This window comes from Bacillus rossius, chromosome 8, assembly GCF_032445375.1.
Source record: "Bacillus rossius redtenbacheri isolate Brsri chromosome 8, Brsri_v3, whole genome shotgun sequence".
NCBI classification, from domain to species: domain Eukaryota; kingdom Metazoa; phylum Arthropoda; class Insecta; order Phasmatodea; family Bacillidae; genus Bacillus; species Bacillus rossius.
Window position 1 is genome coordinate 65,914,327 of NC_086336.1, and position 19,635 is coordinate 65,933,961.

The 19,635-nt window shown below is 42.6% G+C and overlaps 1 protein-coding gene across 1 annotated transcript; it reads left to right on the forward strand.

Annotated features, from left to right (window-relative positions):
* Nucleotides 1–1,971: 1,971 nt before the first annotated feature.
* LOC134535126 (mRNA export factor GLE1) lies at nucleotides 1,972–18,588 on the forward strand. The gene is made up of 13 exons (XM_063374065.1): nucleotides 1,972–2,125; nucleotides 3,666–3,942; nucleotides 5,763–5,963; nucleotides 6,137–6,282; nucleotides 8,280–8,382; nucleotides 9,579–9,669; nucleotides 11,328–11,486; nucleotides 13,373–13,509; nucleotides 14,260–14,445; nucleotides 14,803–14,990; nucleotides 15,514–15,701; nucleotides 17,247–17,386; nucleotides 18,380–18,588. The coding sequence occupies exons 1-13, from the start codon at nucleotides 2,118–2,120 to the stop codon at nucleotides 18,494–18,496; spliced, it is 1,941 nt and encodes a 646-aa protein (XP_063230135.1). The 5' UTR covers nucleotides 1,972–2,117; the 3' UTR covers nucleotides 18,497–18,588.
* Nucleotides 18,589–19,635: the final 1,047 nt, after the last annotated feature.

Genomic DNA, 19,635 nt, shown 5'->3' on the forward strand with positions numbered 1-19,635 from the left:
GAATGAGATGATTTAGCATAGTGCAGTACTTCGAACAGCCACCACAATCGATCGATCACCTACTGCCCTAGTGATGGCCGATATGAAAGTTTTATGTACTTTACTTATATTGCTGTTAATGAAAATCTCATCGGATAAGTCAGTTAATGATACTCAACACTAATGTCTCTTTAATTGACGTCGTCCGACCGACGACCATCCCTAAGCCCGACCTGCAACCGCCAGTATACTCTCCCGCTAACGGAACGCACCCCTGGCCGTGGCCCACCCGAGTCGAGCAAGCCACCGAGCCGAACGGCCAAACCAGACATTATTATTATAAAGCACACTAAATCCGAGTGGACTAGAGACGAACCACACCCATTCCCCCTCAAACAATTAATTACGAATTTTGCGACCTTAAAGTCTCTTCCAGACGCAGTCATTTAGTTTTTAACGTAATGAGGTCAAGCTTGGCGCGGCAGGGGCCGACGCGCCACCGGACGCCATGCCAGTTCCGCAGTTCTACTCGACTCACGGACCGGGACGGACCTACGTCCCACGGAGAGACCACAACCATTGTCTTCATCGCAAATAACGTCCGGTAAATATAGTCATTTAGCATAAACCAAACCTTTTTCTATTCACCTCTCCGTGCGTGCCCGGTCCGTTTTTTACGGTTCAGGACCTAATCCGACCGCGTAAACGTAAAGACGCCTCGCACCACACCTGGTGCGCAGGGTCGTTCTTCAGCATACGGCACGGGCCGTCTCCCGCAAACCACAGAACTTTCTTAAGGCCACGCGCCTTCGCGCGGACCACAAACCCGCAAGGGAAACTTCGCCAAGTTTAGTGGCGGTGCGTGTACCACCCAGTGGGCACGGCACCCGCGTAGAAACAATCGCTTACGGGACTGGCCGACTCCAGTCACCCACAAACTCTGTGTGCGACGTCATTTGTGCGCGCCTAATATTCATTAAGGGTACTTTGTTAACGTAATTTTGCGCCACGTCATTTGTGCGCGCCTAATCTTCATTAAGTGTACTTTGTCAACGTAACTTTGCGCCACGTCATCTGTGCGCGCCTAATTTTCATTAAGTGTACTTTGTTAACGTAACTTTGCACCACATCATCTGTGCGCGCTTAATTTTCATTAAGTGTACTTTGTTAACGTAACTTTGCGCCACGTCATTTGTGCGCGCCTAATTTTCATTAAGTGTACTTTGTTAACGTAACTTTGCGCCACGTCATTTGTGCGCGCCTAATTTTCATTAAGTGTACTTTGTTAATGTAACTTTGCGCCACGTCATCTGTGCGCGCCTCTCTTGCATCAAGTGTACTTGGCCTGCATACTGTTACCCGAGAAACCAGTGCCACGAAACATTGAACATATACCGGCCTGCACCCCGCAACGGACAAGAAGCCCTCAGGGGCATGTCTGTGCTCAGTAATTGTATGGTGTGACGTCAATCCCTTGAATAAAGGCACGTCGCTACTACGGCAATCCCACGCATTCTTCTTTAACGTAAATTCCCAAGCAATACCGCCGACGGTTCTAGCGGACCACGCTGGGGCAACGAACCACGAACCCCCATTGGTTAGACACCGAGCTAGCCTGGCGCCCTCCCGGAACATAAAACGTTAACCAGACCAGCCACCCCGCTAGAATTCGCGCCCGGACTCGAACACGAGACCGCGGCTGACGGCATAATATATCCTGCTAAACCTTAAAATCACTATGTAACTTTTTTTTTTGCAGTATTATAGCAAATTAGATATTAAAACCTTAACTATTATAGGCTATATGTATTATGGAATATAATATTAGATATTTACTTAGCCTGTAAGTTTTTTTTTCACACAGTCAAGTTTATTTTATTGCTGTACTCTATTTCACTGTCGTGCAACTTCCGCAAGGCTTACTACCCTCCAAGTGACGTCAGACACATTCAGCCAATGAATACGCAGTGAGCGGAAATGGCTTACCTTAAAATTTTAATTACTTTGATTTAGACATGTAACTACATTTCGAACTAGGTTGGTTATAGTCTTTGGATAGTAGTGTGTCTGTTATTATTAGGAATGTGTACACTTTCTTATTACTTGCCGTTCGAAAATATAATTTTTTTTAATTTGTAATGCAAGGGTAAGTGTAGTGAATATTATTTATAAGTTATTTATACTGGTTGATTCCGTGTTTGTATTTGTTTAAATTTTTTAATATATACTAATAATCCTGAGATTTAAAATGGTTCTAAAAAAAGGGTGTTATAAATTTCAGCATGTTTTTACGAGAAACCAATTTCACCAAAATAATATTTTTTTTCCACATCCTGTCATATTTTTGAATGATTCTCTAAGAGGTCGTTGTGGCACCTGAACCCTGAACTGATTTTCCATTTTTTGTTACTATTTTAACGTGAGATTAGGTTATGTTATGTTTGTGTTGTACATGACAGATATGTCATGTAATATTGTTAGGTGTTTCTTTCAAAATTAGTTTGGAAATTTTCTAGGTTAAATACAATAAAATATGCTGTAAATTCTTTTAAGCAGTTGGTTAGGAATAACCAATTTTAAATATGGCTAGTGTACCTTAACCAATCATTCACACGGGCCAGCTAGCCAAGCCAACCAAAAGAGATGAAGCCACTGTTTGGTTACAGCTTAAACCAATCACAGAAGAACATGTACGATTGGTCAAAGTACTGAGCTAACCAGAGGGAAAGGAGAGAGTGTTTGGCCACAGCTGCAACCAATCAGGAAACACTCGTCTCAGGAGAAAGATTTTTTTAAAGGCTAAACTACGCGAAGACTCATTAAAAGACTATCACCCTGTTGGTGGTGGCTGCAATGTAGATGTAAACTGTGAACTCTTCGCTTTTTATTTGGCTAAAACCCACAGCCAAAATACCTCAACATTAATTCAATTATGTCACTTAGTTTCAATAAGCCCAATTAGTCTTTTAACATTTACTCATGATTGTTTTTCAAAAATTTAGTTTCTTCAGAAAATTACATAGGTAATGGGTATCATAAAGGATACAACAAAAATATAGTAATTATGAAATTGTATAGTAAACCGGAATCCAAAATGTGCAATTTATATATATAGACACACACACACACATATTTTACTAATTTTTTTCATCACAAACTTTTATTTCAGCATTTATATTTAATTAATGTTAAATCATTTTATTGCTGTAAAATCACTGACAATGTAAAGGTTGAAGTATAAGTTTACTTGATGATTAAAAAAAAAAAAATGTTAAATTTGAAAGAATACTGGAATGGTTGCAATTATATTTTCTAATTCAATACCAACTTTAGTATTCGTAGAAATCACGGTATACTAAAATTCCCATACAACATTTGAATACATTGTGATACACATTTTGTAATATCCGCAATGTTCTTATATTATGTTTAGTATAATATCACGCGTAATCTTTATTTCACCTTTCTGGCTTTGTAATATGTTTGTGTGTGTGCATATTATTTTCACAAATATTTATATTGAATGCATGATCTGTTAAATACTCTGTAGAATATTTTAACAAAATGTGACACTGTTTAGACACCAGGTCTAACGTCCCACAACGTCACCTTGCTGTCCATGAACAACACTGGTTGCTATAGCACACGACTAGCATTAGTCCCTCTGTGAGCCTGCCCTCCCACAGGGACAGGATCCGGCGCTACGAGCAGTCGGTGCTGCGCAAGGCGGCCGCGCTCTCCGGCCTGGTGACGGGGGTGACCATCGGGCCGGGCTGCGACAGGGGCGCGGGAGGGGAGGAGCCCCCTGGGGAGGAGCCCCCCTGCCCGGGCAGCGGAGGGGCGTGGCCCAGGACGCCTGGCCCCAGCCTGAGGGGCGGCGGCGACACGGGCCCGCAGTACGCCAACATGTGCGTGCAGAAGCTGCTGTCCGACATAGAGCTGGAGCGCCAGAGGCACGTGCAGGTGAGGGGGCACTTGGGGCAGTTACTACCTGCTCCGCTCTCTTCCACGGCCGGGTATTGTTTATGAAGCTTAATTAAATACTTTCATTTAGTTTTATTCTAAACAGTATTCAGGGTTGGGAATTTTTTTTTTATATGACTGGGACCTAACCACAAAAAGGGTATTTTCCCGCAGGGGGAGGATTTTACATAGAATTGGTGTTTCCAACAGAAAGGGGGTTTATAGTACAGTCTGGGATTTCCCACAGAATAGGAATTGCATTTTAAATATAGAATTTTTTTTGTTTACATTGACTAAATTAATTAATCAATTAATTAAATTTTAACGGAATATTTAGCTGGATGTAATTTACAACCAATTCAGATAATTTAAATTATAAGATGATGAATAGTATATAATTTTTTGTTCCTGTAAATCACGAAGAAACATTGATGAACATTGAAATAATTATTTAAGTGTAGTTATAGTGTTTAATTTTTAGTTGGCATTGAAGCATTTATTATTTTCTAATTAAATATTTAAATAAATTGTTCGTTTGATTTTCAAAATTTAATTATGATTATATAAAAAAACATTTTTTAATGCCTACAGATGTCTAAACAAATTTTTTCCCAGGGCCTTTCATGCATTCATAGTTTTCAGTTATTCAAAGTTCTTCGAACTGCTGAATTACGTAAGGCTGTTGCGGGAAATCAGAAAGACTTTTAAAGCGCTAAAGTTCATTTTTGGAACAAAAGGAAACCATTTGGATATTTTTTTTAATTTTTTGCCTGTGATTTAGTAATAAAGTCTGGTTTTTGCAAATGCAGGATTTAAGGAGTTCTACAGAAGTAATACGGGGTGTATGTTTGGAAATAAAAATGGCCTTGCATTCATTATTGTAAAGAAAAAAAGCTAGCATAATGAGTACATTTAAGATGTAGGTAACATAACTGCAGAATTTAATTTTTGAGCTTGGAAGAAATAGTATTTCAAAACCTACAGAAACAGAGTTTTTTTTTATTGAAGTAAAGGGGTGTGGGATAAAATCCAGGAGGAATAGCTACAGCAAAAATAAGCAGAGTAACTGAAAAAAAAAAAAAAAAACAGGAATTAAATTTGGCAGTAAAAAAAATTGGTTGTCTGTAAAGTCGGTTTACGGATGATAGTTAAACGTGACAATGTCCTAACAAAACATTGATGAAATGATTGCATACTTTTATGAATAAAATTGAATCATTTTTATTTTGATAATAAAATAATAAATACTTGAAATTATACTAGTAATCAGATTTTTAAAATGCAAGAATAATTAACTTTAAATGCCGAAATTGTTGTTGTAATAAGCAATGAAAACCACATTAACTTTTCACTTCACTTTATAAGCAGTCGACGGAACAGTTCACGTGTAGACGACTTGCAATTAATTTTAAAAAACTGGCGTTTGGCTTTATAGTTTAAATATAATTATGAACAAGTTTTCATATAAATAAACTGTAATCAAATATCTATCAATTATATGAATCATCATAATTTTTTAGTCAGTTGTAACATACATAACCTATTATTACTGCACTCGCAGACAGCGTAACGGGGCAGAGCGTAACGGAACAATGAGCGTAACGGGACACTTTTTCGTGCGTGCAGCTGGCGTTCATCGATTTATTAGACATTGTCACGTCAAAAAATGTTTTTCCTGTTTGGAAAACTCTTGTCAAAAGTTATGAATATAAGTGTTGTGTTTCAGTAAGTGTGCAGTCTGTACTGTAGGTACTTGACGTTGAGAGGAAGTGTTGGTTGAAGAGAAGTGCGTTGCGGAGGCAGACGTGGATGTGCGGCAGGCGCTGGCGAAGCGGCGGGCGCGGCGGGCGCTGGAGCTGGAGCGCGGCCAGCGGGAGTTCCTGGAGCTGCAGCTGGAGGTGCGGCGGGGGAAGGGGGAGGCTCGCAGGCGCGAGGAGCAGCGCGCCATGCTGCGCCAGGCGGAGCAGGAGGAGGTTCAGACCCGCGAGTCCCAGGCGCGTCTCCGCGAGCAGCACCAGCAGGTACCCCTCCCGCCGACACCTGTGAAGGATCTCTGATTCAGCCTGACATTTGAGCATTATTGGGATATGTATTAAAAAATACAGTATGACTGTGTGTTGCATTTAAAAACTGGTGTAATGAGGGTGGCCAACATGTGCCACAGTAGGTGGAGCTTGTCTCGTGCTGCTTGCAGAGGATCAACGAGCGCAACCAGAAGATACGCGAGGCAGAGGACAAGGAGCACCAGAGGCTCCTGGACAAGAAGCTGCGACTGGACGAGCTGCACCAGCAACAGTGTCGCTACCGCGCCGTGTACCAGCAGATCCTCGAGGTCGCCAAGTGAGTGTCTCTCCCCTTTCCAGGCCTGGCGAGTCGCTTCTCCCCTTTCCAGGCCTGGTGAGTCACTTCTCCCCTTTCCAGGCCTGGTGAGTCGCTACTCCCCTTTCCAGGCCTGGTGAGTCGCTTCTCCCCTTTCCAGGCCTGGCGAGTCACTTCTCCCCTTTCCAGGTCCGGTGAGTCGCTACTCCCCTTTCCAGGCCTGGTGAGTCGCTTCTCCCCTTTCCAGGCCTGGCGAGTCGCTTTTCCCTTTCCAGGCCTGGTGAGTCGCTTTTCCCTTTCCAGGCCTGGCGAGTCGCTTCTCCCCTTTCCAGGCCTGGTGAGTCGCTTTTCCCTTTCCAGGCCTGGTGAGTCGCTTCTCCCCTTTCCAGGCCTGGTGAGTCGCTTTTCCCTTTCCAGGCCTGGCGAGTCGCTTCTCCCCTTTCCAGGCCTGGCGAGTCGCTTTTCCCTTTCCCGGCCTGGCGAGTCGCTTCTCCCCTTTCCAGGCCTGGTGAGTCGCTACTCCCCTTTCCAGGCCTGGCGAGTCGCTTCTCCCCTTTCCAGGTCGGGTGAGTCACTACTCCCCTTTCCAGGCCTGGCGAGTCGCTTCTCCCCTTTCCAGGCCTGGTGAGTCGCTTCTCCCCTTTCCAGGCCTGGCGAGTCGCTTTTCCCTTTCCAGGCCTGGCGAGTCGCTACTCCCCTTTCCAGGCCTGGTGAGTCGCTACTCCCCTTTCCAGGCCTGGTGAGTCGCTTCTCCCCTTTCCAGGCCTGGTGAGTCGCTACTCCCCTTTCCAGGCCTGGTGAGTCGCTACTCCCCTTTCCAGGCCTGGTGAGTCACTTCTCCCCTTTCCAGGCCTGGTGAGTCGCTTCTCCCCTTTCCAGGCCTGGCGAGTCGCTTCTCCCCTTTCCAGGCCTGGCGAGTCGCTTCTCCCCTTTCCAGGCCTGGTGAGTCGCTACTCCCCTTTCCAGGCCTGGCGAGTCGCTTCTCCCCTTTCCAGGTCGGGTGAGTCGCTACTCCCCTTTCCAGGCCTGGCGAGTCGCTTCTCCCCTTTCCAGGCCTGGCGAGTCGCTTTTCCCTTTCCCGGCCTGGCGAGTCGCTTCTCCCCTTTCCAGGCCTGGTGAGTCGCTACTCCCCTTTCCAGGCCTGGCGAGTCGCTTCTCCCCTTTCCAGGTCGGGTCAGTCGCTACTCCCCTTTCCAGGCCTGGCGAGTCGCTTCTCCCCTTTCCAGGCCTGGTGAGTCGCTTCTCCCCTTTCCAGGCCTGGCGAGTCGCTTTTCCCTTTCCAGGCCTGGCGAGTCGCTACTCCCCTTTCCAGGCCTGGTGAGTCGCTACTCCCCTTTCCAGGCCTGGTGAGTCGCTTCTCCCCTTTCCAGGCCTGGTGAGTCGCTTCTCCCCTTTCCAGGCCTGGCGAGTTGCTTCTCCCCTTTCCAGGTCCGGTGAGTCGCTACTCCCCTTTCCAGGCCTGGCGAGTCGCTTCTCCCCTTTCCAGGCCTGGTGAGTCGCTACTCCCCTTTCCAGGCCTGGTGAGTCGCTTCTCCCCTTTCCAGGCCTGGTGAGTTCTTTAGTCCCTCTCTAGGCCAAGTAATTTGCTGTATCCCCTCACCAGGCTATTGAGTTGCTCTTCACTCCTAGCCGAGTGAGTTGCTAGCTCAGAACTGTTTCAGGATTCTGCTCATAGTTTCACTATTTACTTACCTGACATTTACTTTACATTTTTTTTTGTCTTGAATTATTTTTGTTCAATTTTTTATTTCAAGTTTTGTTTCACGTCAAGAGGCGGGGACATCGCAGGTGAGTGGGGGAAGGGACCACCTCTTGAATGTAGCAAGGAACCACCTCATCATTGGCTCGCAGTAGTTCCCAGAAGCCATGGAAGGTTGAATTGGAAATTGTTATTAGTTTTGTTGTCTTATGCACATATATATTAAATATAATCTTGGTATTGACAGTCTGTAGTTGATGGCACAGCCCGGCTGGTGGCTGTCCGTGCGTGAGGACTGTGTTGTGACCGCTGGGTGCAGGAGGTGCCGAGACAAGCCCGCGCTCTCCGGCAAGCTGGCGGGACACACCGGCCAACTGCGCAGCCTCAACGAGGCCATGGACCACCTGGTGCGGCACTGCCAGGTACCGTCTCCCTTGCCACCCGCGTGTCACTTGCGCTCAGAGTTCCTGCCGCCAGACCGCATCGAGGCACTACCGGCAGTATCAGTGCACATAGTTTGTATTGTTGTTCATTTCAGTGAAGTATTTTTTTGTAGCTTGTTAATTTTAATTTTTCATTTATTTTTTTTGTATTCATGTTATAACTATATTGACGTTTGATAAGCTAACATGTCTGTATTCCTGACCTTGTTACTGCTGGCCCCTTTACATTCTCTCCCTGTCTCTTTCCCGTGCCGCCTCCTCGTGGGAGTGATCCGTAACCTGGCGTAGCAGTGGTTATGTGACTTCTTACCCCACCAGCACTGTCCATGTGCAAATTTCAATCATCGTAACCAACTCAGATGAACTTCAAATGAAACAATTTTCCGTTTTGTCAGCTTGGTTTTTTTTCCTTCTAGTTTCCGAGGCTGTTACAACTGGGGACTAATGGCAGTGTCAGTAACACGTTTCAATAGACCTTACCTCACAGCACTTTGTAAATGAAAAACTTCAAATAGTAATTGCTTATAAAAACCCTGTTAATGCAGGGTATATTCATAGTCCCTATTAATTACTTACAAAATATAGTTTTTGTGTAATATACCAATATACGTAATGACATTTTCTTGTGAGGGAAACAATGTACATAATGAAGAATAATGAACACAATCATTACAGAATGATGGAAGGAACCAATGTAACCTGTGATGCTCCTTCTTTCAGGAGGCATAAATGACTTTTAAATTACTTTCTGGATCTGTTATTCGAATACATGATTTCAGTAGAATTACTAGTTTTCCAACAAATGCAGAACATTTTTGAGACACTAATCTTTATTCGCTCAGCTCCTAAATGCCGCAATCCATTGTCCGTTGTCTGTTTTTTCTACCTGGAACTAAGAGCTATCTTCGCGTATACCGATCGTACAGAAGCCACGCGGCCGACCTGAGGCATCAGACCAGCGCTCCACTTCGCTTGCACAACAACAAACACACGTGTGCTAAGATTGATCTGTTGGTAGAATTGAAGCAGATGTTAGAATAGATGCATAGTTTGAAATAAATATTGATTTTAAGAGAGTAGTTTTTGTAACTGATTGAGTGATTGGTTGTGAGGTTAGTTTTGATGTGTGATGATGCTTGAAGTGTAACGTGTGAACGCTCGGTGGTTGTGCACAGGTCTCGGAGGTGACTGAGGCAGACGTGAGCGCCGGTTGTGAGCTCGTCCGCCAGATATCGACCATCCAGCAGTTCATCCAGGGAATAGCAGGTGAGTCGCTTGTCACAAGCCGTGCTCCAGTGTTTCACTTCATCATTATAATGATATTCCAACACCTACAAATATTCCTAACACAGTAGTTGCAAATAGCAATTAATTAACTGTTTGCATTTTGTGGTCTCATATCAAAAGTTACAATAGTGAATATGGTAGAACCTCGCTACTACGAGACCTGACATGTTAGATGATTCTTTCATAACTACACTCGTAATAGTTGAATAATGATTTAAAAGAAGTGCCTAATGTATAAATTTTACGTATCTTGTAAACAGTGGATTCTACAGAAAAAATGCATGGAACAAAATTTTTTGCAAATTTATAATCAGAGGTTTGTAGTAAATATTTAGTATCTCTAAACATTTAAAAATAAAATTAATTCTGGTTCGTTACTGTTAATAAATGCCGGCCATTATGGGGGAGAATATAAAGTTCCCAAATTTTAAAGTGTATATTCATGCCAAATGATTAGTGAATTCTGGAACTTCTGTGTCAGCAACAAGCAAACGACAGATTGTAAAACCAGCCTCTATGACCTGAAAACTCCAACAGGTAGTCAATTTTAAAATATACCTTACAAAATTTTTTAAAATTTATTTTAATTAACATTTAGTTGAAAAAAAATAACATGCATTGTTCTTGATATAGGCCTAGCTACAGATAAACAAAATGCACCCAAAATGTGATCTAACTTATTGTGTTCATGTTATTCTTCTTAGTTGACCCATATTTAATTAATATCTTAGGTGTTTATTACAATACAGTGTTTCTTGTTTTCTACTGAAATACATTTCACAATCAATAGTTATATTTCTGTATTTTCTGTAATCCTTTTTTTTTAAAGAACACAAATGCTCATCAGTTGTTTTTTCCACCAGAGCAGCTAATTAGCGCTTGTTTCAAATACCAAGGTACGGTGTATTAATCTCATGAAAGCTGTATCGACGTTCATTAACCCAGCAACATCGATGCTCCAGTGGGCCGTGGTTCAGAGCGAGCTGAATGTATACCTTGTACCATATGTTAGCTGTATGGCTTATAATAAATTTTGACTTCTGCAATTTTTTTTATAAATAAAATTTTATTCATGAATTTAGAATGTGCTTTTGCATCAAATTTTAACGTACTATAGTGAAACTTATTTTTTCACACTTGACAGGAATCCAAGAAAATTTGAAGCAAAATACAGTGAAATGAAACCGTAATATAATGGTGTAAATGCACGACAATTAAAAACACCTGGCAGTGCTTTTTCCTTAAACCAGTAAAATTTAAGTTTAATAATATGTTTATACACGTAAAACTAGAGTATGTTTAATCATTATCAAAAGTTATTTGTTATCACTAAATCTTTGTAGCTTCACGGGTGTTATTGTTTTTTTTCATTAACTTAAACTGGCCGTTCCAGAAAGTAACTGTAATCTTGCAGTTCTTTACCAAATAACCTAAGGAATGTATTAATTTTAGATTTCATTCAGTTTATATGTTTTAAAAATTAAAACCAATAAATATTTTTCTTTTTTTAATCATAGTTAAATTTACTTGTTATGTTAACTTTGTGTGATGCTGCGCACCACATGACTGCGACCCTGAGCGCCGCCGGGGAAGGAAGTGTCGCTGTTGCCTCAGAGGGAAACGTGTGTGTGACGCAGACGAGATAAACGCGAAGGAGGAGGCAGCGGACGTGCAGAAGGAGGAGGAGGCGAGCAGGAGGAAGCAAGAGGCGGACAGGAAGAAGGACCAGGCGGAGCAGGAGAAGCGCTCCAAGGCCGCGGAGAGCAGCCAGCGAGAGGCGGCCAGCAGCTACGACTGTGAGTGACTGCCTGCCCGGTCAGGGCCGACGGGAACCCGTCTGTTTGGACAGCAGGTCACATAATAAAATAACTGACTCTCCGAACCTGAGCGTAGGAGATCCACAGTAGTTCATGTGGAGTCCCACAAATCCCGACTACGTGGGGACGATTCTGGTTCGAAACGCCAATTTTCAGGTTAGCCAATTATTGCCGCAATGCATCAGCGTGTAGTAAATACATCTTTATAACCCTTTAGTTATCTATCACGTAACACAGTCTACAACATTTTTAAATGCGCAATATCACTAGACACGTTGATGATTGGGTCAAGATTTCAAAAATATTTTTTAAATACAAAAAATTAAATTTTTGTGATATTTATTTGTATCCAAAACTCATTTGGATTAGCATAGTTGGGATTAGTGGGACTCCAACTTAATGAGTTCAGTGGAACCTCATTAATAAAAACTCTGTTAATTCAAAACTTATTTACACAAATTGTTTTTGCTGTCCCTTGAAATTATATAGGAGTTATATTGCTAAGTAATTTATTTAATACAAAAGTATGGTTATTATGTAAAACAAATTTGTTTTTGTTCCAAGGGTGAACAGTCACATGCAGTAAAGGATGGTTTATACAAACATCCGAGCAAGGAACAATGGGAATTTTAAACTAAAATAATACTGTTGCCATTGCTTTGGTTAATTGTAGGCTGGGGATATATTTTGTAATAGTTTGGTTATTACAAACCTTGTTATTGCAAAGTGACAAAATTATGGTCCCTTCAGGTTTTTAATATTGAGGTTGGACTGTATGTTGTTTATATTTGTAGCTCTTACTTCTCCTGCTAGTACCTAATACTTTGTACTTATAGCTGGCACTTACCCTCTGGTTGATTCCATATTAATTGTATGCTACAGGCGGAGTTCGCACAACTATGAAGTGCTTATCTCTCTTTCTTTTCTGTAATCAAGCTACAATTCAGTTGTTAGATTGAGCAGGAGAACAATTTTTATATTTGTTGAAATTTTTCGAATTCAGTTTTTTTTGCACCATAACACAAACTTAAGCTGTGTTCCAGTTGCTGTGATTTGGTAGTTTTCAGTTCAAAACCGTTCTTTATACACTTGTTTCTCACTCACAACACTGTGATGTTAATATCAATCATAAAAAAAATTATTTAAGGTGTTGTTACATTCCAGACTTCTCCAGCTAGCTACGATCTGAATTGCACATACATAAACACTTGAAGAAATTGTGATTAAATGTTGAAATGTTATTTAATTTCCAAAAAAATGTTATGATCAATGATTGATTGATTACTAATAAAGTCTCTAGGTTAACTGTTGCTGTTTGTTACTGCTTTTTATTATCCTTCATGAAAAATTCACTTGTCAGAATTGCCACCATCTTTCAACCACGAAAACAGGTACATAAAAAAAACTAGAAAACAATCAATAATACTTCTCAAAAGAATAGACAGCTGAGATTTAATGAATGGACGAACCTTACAAAGCACCATCCCAGATTATAAAAAAAAATAATAATGCCTTAATAAAGTCATTTAAAATTGTGAATGGCAGGATCAAGTGATCTTAGTTTTTTGCATGTGCAAATGTACTAAACAAAGCCGAAAGTATGGCATCGTTGCTACGCATGACTCGAAACCCACATGCGTGTGACATCAACACACTTCAACTCACTTGACCCACTTGCAGTTCATCTTCCATGATGTTTCCTCTTAACGGCTGTGGAAACAACATTTTTTTGCATTTTCCAAGTTTCTCTAAGTGAAAGAGAGGAACGATATTCAGAACCACCAATTGTTCCAGTGATCGCCTGCCATGTGGTTGGTGTCGGCACTAGGGCGCCTGTGCTCAGCCGTGCGAGTCACTGTCCGCAGCTGTGCTGTTGAAGTCCGTGGCGCCGGAGGACTGGCAGCGGTACCGGGACCTGAGCCAGCTGCTGGACCAACTGCACGGCTCCTACGCCGATCTGCTCCGAGACCCGTCCCTCAAGGAGTTCCGGTTCGAGTGCCAGGCAAGTCCGCGCCGCCCCGTTTGCTCGTTTCCTTCACGTACACTCTTAGTTCTCTTCAGAGCATAAATACAGTAGAACCCTGAGTTTACATTACCACTTTTTACTTTTTTCCGTTATTTGCACCATTTTATTTTGGTCCTTTTTTTTAACCTAATTTATTGTAGTGCAATAAATTCACAGTTGATTATAACCCTTTTACAATCTGCTGTTCGCAATTTACACTGTTTGTATGCTATACGTATATAAATATGTTATTTCCATGTGTGTCACGTACATCTTGTGAAGATACACTGGAATTTAGATTCCACCAACACCTGATTTAATGAAGCAGCAAATTTATGAATACATTTTCAGAAACCGTTGAAAAATTAAGAAATTTTAACATGAAAATATAAATAATATCTAAATTGAAATAATCACAATGAAAGCATATAAAAATGTTATTTTTAACCCACAGCATATATTATGTCTTGGCTTTAAAACTCTCAGTTACATTCCTATATGAAGGAAAAAAAAAAATAAACGGACATTCCTTTTAAAAATGTTGCGGTGATAGCTTCTGCGACATAGTGAGAGCACGGGAGGATCATCCAGCCAGGCTGGCGTGCATCCGGGCGGTCGCTGTGTACATCCAGGTCGGCCTGGTCCATGCAAGTGGCTCCACGGCCGGCCAGTGCTGTGGCCTGTTCAGACTGCCGGACCGCAGGTGGCCCGGAGAGCGCCCCCAGGACGCGGGCGGCCGTGTTGCAGAGGGCGGTGAACGTGCCTCTGAACTCCATCTCGGACGTGAGCGCCAGCCACCTGCAGGACAAGTTCCAGAAGCTGTCGAGCCTGCTGTCGGGCCGGCCGGTGCAGCTCGCGGGCTCCGTGCTGCACCCGGGGCGCCACCCCCAGGGCGTGGCCTACTGCCAGGGCGTGATGATCGAGAAGCTGGTGGTGAGTGGCCAGTTACAAAATACACACCATTAAATATGGACATTTTTTAAGTTTGTTCGTGAGTAAAACCGGTCTAGTAAACCCAGTATTTTTTTTAAATAATACACATGTACTTTTCAAAATTAAAAGCAATTCTTTAATTTCTGGTGTGGAATACAAAGAAGATAGTGTCTGTAAAGATGATGATTCTGCATGCCTCAAAGTGAACTATGAAACAGCCGAGAGCTGTAGCGGTGGGCACGACGCGGACTCGTCGGTACCGAGAGCAGGCAGGCACTACGCACTACCTGCAGTTGGCCCCCGCAGGCAGGGTGACCGCGGGCCGCGGCGGAGCGCTGACGGCGACTGTGTCGGCAGCAACTGGGCGAGATGACGGCGAAGCAGCCCAAGACGGTGTTCCCGCTGGCGGCCATCGTGGTGGCGCTGTGGGCGGACTTCCCGGAGTTCGGGCGGCTGCTGCTGGCCCAGATGTACCGCAAGTGCCCCTACCTGGTGCCCATGTTCCCGCTCCAGCTGGAGAGCGAGTCTGACCGGGACTACTACAAGTGAGCGGGACGTTTTCTTACTGTTCGCAAACCTGAATATTCTGCCACAAACGTATTACAGTATTACAAAACAATTTATTTCAATTTTTACTAGGGCTGTTCTGATACCAGATACTGGTATCGGATACGGGCCCGATGCCAATGTACCGTACAGGTATCGCAGCTATCAGAAGAAAAAAATTAGTTCACTTTTTTTATTTTAGTTTTATTATTTGCTATGTGTATTTTTTATAGTTGTAAGTATTTTTATCTTTATTTTATTACTTTGACTACATTTTTAAAGGAAATTCTTAAAAATTATCATCACTGTCACTAACTTTGACTAAATATAACTGAAGATGTTTACTTAATAAATAAATGATGCATAATTTTCAATAAACTTGCTTTGAATTTAGATATAAAAAAATGACTCAAACATTAAAATAAAACAGATATAGGTGGTGGTTCGGGGTATCAGAAAAGGAGATATCCGAACGGCTCTAATCAACAGTAGAAACGAAGCTGTGCGGTGTGGCTGTGGCAGGAAGCTGGGCTACAACTACTCGGACGGCGGGGAGGTGGAGTCCCAGGAGAACTTCCTGAAGCGCATGTCGGGGATCACCAGGCTGTACGCGGCGGTGGTGGCGACTCCGGTGCGCCGGCGGCAGGGCAAGCCGCACCCTCACGGCCTGCGCGAGGGCTGGCGCTGGCTGGCGGCGCTCCTCAACCTGGGTGCGTGCCCCTCTGCCCCTCGGTGCTCGCTCGATACCCCCTCCTGTCCCTGTCGCTGATGAACACAAACAACTCTTATTTCCCATAAAGCCATAATATAACAGAAAAAAATAGTATCTGTTGGAAATGACATAGTTGTAATCGCGAATGGCTTCCATTCGGTTTGACACGCTTCTCACAATAACTCTGAAATCAGGTGGTTAACAGTAGCCTTAAAAATGTTGTGCACACTGGCTGTATTCTCACACGGGCAAGGGACTCGAACTTTACATGTCATATTTGCGCTGAACTTGAAACATCATCCTCGTTACATGCTACCGCAATTCTAAAAAGGGAATACTAGACATTTTTTATAAAACAAAAATTAATATATAATTGAGAAAAATGAAAGAGTTCAGTCTCTATTTGAAATGCTACTAGATGAGACGTATTTTCAAAATAGGCTATGTAAGTCATCACAATTACTGACTTCTAACGATAAGATTATTTAAAATGTGTCCACTGGTAAAAATATAACTACAAACAACACAATTCACGCATTACTAAAGTTACCCAGTGAAGAAAACTATACATTAAACAATGTCTCAATCGGTAAAGTTTGCAGAAATGTGCACCGCTGAATACTGCTGTTGTGACTGTTGTTTCTTACTCGTCGCACAGTCTGGAGTAGCCGTAGCTCCGGGACGTCGTACTGACCCGTACTCCCTCCTCCATTGCCTTGACTCGGTGCTTGTCTGTGGAATGCGGCAGCGGTAGCTTGTGCGACTTAAGTGGGGGTGCACGAAACTCAACCGGCTGGGCTGGTGGCAGCGGCGGCATGACGTCTTGCAGTACCCCCCTCTCCAACATACCCTCCCCTCGAACAACCTCCTGCGAGAGACTGTCAGCATGCCCCTCCCCTCCCGGAGGCGACGAAAGCCGAACTCCACAAACTGTTGTTTAGACAATTTTCGGTAAAATGAATATTGTTAAGGCCCACGCAACAGCCATTTATTGTTAATAAATATTGTATATTGTATAAGTTGTCACGGCTTAAACGTTAAATTTAAAAAAAAAAAAACCTGGACCAGTCGTAAAAACATTTATTTTACCGCAAATGAACTACGTATACTTATTTTCCCTGTGCAGTCTAACATTTCCAACACGTGACTCATTGCAGCTGCAACCGTGTGCGACGTGAGACAAGAAAGAAAAGAAAAATTTAGTAGGGACTTCCTCCCCGTACGGCTGATCACCGGAAATGCGGAAATCCATAGATATTCCTTGCATCGCCTGGTAAGGTACGTGGCCAAAAAATGGTATAATTGACTCTGCTTTTAGCCACGGAGTGTAGTTATTCAAGTAAGCTGTGAACAGCGCTGAAGAGGCTCGTTTCTAAAAAGTTCACGGCATCGAACACTTGGGTAGCTGCTCGCTGACGGTGGCGACTGCAGTGTCGACCGACCCAGGATCCCGGCTGCTCGAGGCAAGGCCGTGGAAGCCTGCCCAGGTGTGTGAATGGCTGTGTGCAGCGTGTGGTCGCCGGCAGCTGAGGGCTTGTTGCAGACCCGCGCCCGGACATCAGCGCGACGGTGCTGTACGAGCTGCTGGAGGTGGCGGGCGGCGCCTTGCACGCCGCCTACGGCCGGCAGTTCTCCAAGCTCCTGCACTTGGTGTGCGACCTGCACCTGCGCAAGATCCAGGAGGTAGCCCGCACCGCCCGTTCCTTCTTATCAGCTCTGTTTGACAGCAGTGTTTCACAACACTTATTTCACCAAAACAGTGTTGTTTTCACTGATATGTGATGCACTTTTACAATATAATAATTGTTAATAAGCATGTCTACGACAGAATTAGTACTCAGAACAATGAAAATAAATTGGCTCGTATTTGATTGTTTGAAAAAATGTACCAATTTTGCTAGATAAAACAAATTAATTATGTATTATATTATACTATACGTTCTGGTTCAAAATTCATGCTGAGTGAAATACATTCGTCAAATTTAATTTATTAAAAAAAATTATGCTGTTGTTGATTCAGGTGAAGTTTCTGATTAATAATGCTGATTACTTTATGATTTTGTAACTTTTTGGTGCATTGTGGTGTATTGACAGGTTTTGCAGGGTTATATCAGATTTTATTGCAGTTCACAATAATCCTGTCCCTGAGTTGGAGGTTTCTGTTAACAGAAGTATTGCTTGATTTATTCTTACAAGTTCACACTTTGTAACTATGTAGTAATATTCTTTCCAGAAAGCTTAGCAAAGAATTTTTATTTACCTATGGCTATTACCCTATTAGCAACTTGGCCCTAGTTTGTTATGTACATGAACGCGACAGCAAATCGGTCTAACTGCAGTGGGTGCCACGTAATCGTGACATTATTAATTTATTTTTGTTCCGTTAATCAACACCGTTTGAACTGATCACATTCAGATATTTTTTTTGGTCAGATTGTGACGTTTGTTGGACGCTATGTGCAATCAGAGACATTGTCAAACAATAATGCATATTGCAACTTGTTTTAGGTATCTTTGTACTGTATGCATTTTTCCTTGATTCTCTTCCCAGTAAAACTTAACTGGCGTTCACTAAGGTGGCAGTACTGCTATCCCGACCGTGTCAGGTTGTGTGTGATGCCCGCGGGAGCAGGTGGCACGGTGGCACGGCTGAGCGGTTGGCGCGCCTGTTTGCAGATATCGCCCGCGTCGTGCAGTGGGCCGCGCGTGCGTCTCGAGACGTTCCTGCAGAACGTCGTCTCGCAGAAACGGATCCCGCCGCCCGCCGGCATGCTGCCACCCAACTTCTGGTGACCGTCGCCAAGCGTCGTCATCCGACGTTCGTTCGTGTCGTCTTGTGTATCGCCCTTGATTTTTTTTATAAATAAAATTTCATCTCTACAGTGTTTAGTGAAACAATATATTAATTTCAAAACCTGAACGCAGAACATTTGAAGTCCTAACGAAAAACCGTTAACATGAGATTATTTTGGGTACCTAATACTGTAGGATATTGCATAACATTTTTCAAGCGGGCAAAAGAGGGAAAAAAAACAAAAAAAAAACAGGAAAATGTTATAAGTTAAAAAAACCAGTTTAGCATTTGTCACTGAGGTGAAATGTAAGCTTCTAGGTATTTGACAGTGTTTTTAAAGTCCTTAAGGGATTAATATTGCTCACTCATTTCCAAAATGTTCATTGTTCTTGTGATTCAATAAAATGCTGTGGGTGATTATACTCAACCAAAGGAATTAATTGATTATTTTCTGTAGTGTTGCATGCACAGTGATTGGCCGTACTCTGACGGCTGTCTACCTTTCCAACCACTCTTTGTCAACTCCCAACATACATATGTCTAATTTAGTAATTTTATTTATTTTTTAATTCTAAATAAACAATTTTTTGGATTTTTTTGTGTGGTAATAAACTTACGCTATAGTTATAACATTATTGTATATTATTTAATATTTGTTGATTATTTGATAGCCATGCAGTATGATGTCCACCTAACCCACACAGTGAAGGTTTGAGAGGACGAACGTGCCCCCCACTCGCGGGGGAACAGATGAGCCCCCACGGGCGGTCGTGGGTGGTCCAGAGGCAGCTTCATGTCCCGCGCTCGGAGACGGAGCATTGCTACTACATACTGGCTTGTCAACATTATTAAATTCTTATATTGTTCAGGATTGATAGTTGTAATACGTTTAAATAATTACGGTTTGTCTATTTATTTAAGACCATACAATACATAGTCTTCCTTGACAGGATTATTACAGTCCTATACACACATTCTGAAAGAAAAAAAATATTATTTCTCAGGAGAAACTATTTTTAGCAGTCAGAAAGTCCTTTGTGTGCTACAATCACACAAAACCAATATTGGTTAAACTACATAAAAAAAAAAATGATGGCTATCTTTCCTTTACAAGGAAATATCAATCACTTAATTTTGA

What these genes read in the sequence shown, in the direction of transcription:
- LOC134535126 (XM_063374065.1), top strand. An exon ending in AGCGCCAGAGGCACGTGCAG is followed by an intron (nt 3,943 to 5,762) that starts GTGAGGGGGCAC and finishes GATGTGCGGCAG; the next exon opens with GCGCTGGCGAAGCGGCGGGC. An exon ending in AGTTCCGGTTCGAGTGCCAG is followed by an intron (nt 13,510 to 14,259) that starts GCAAGTCCGCGC and finishes GCCGTGTTGCAG; the next exon opens with AGGGCGGTGAACGTGCCTCT.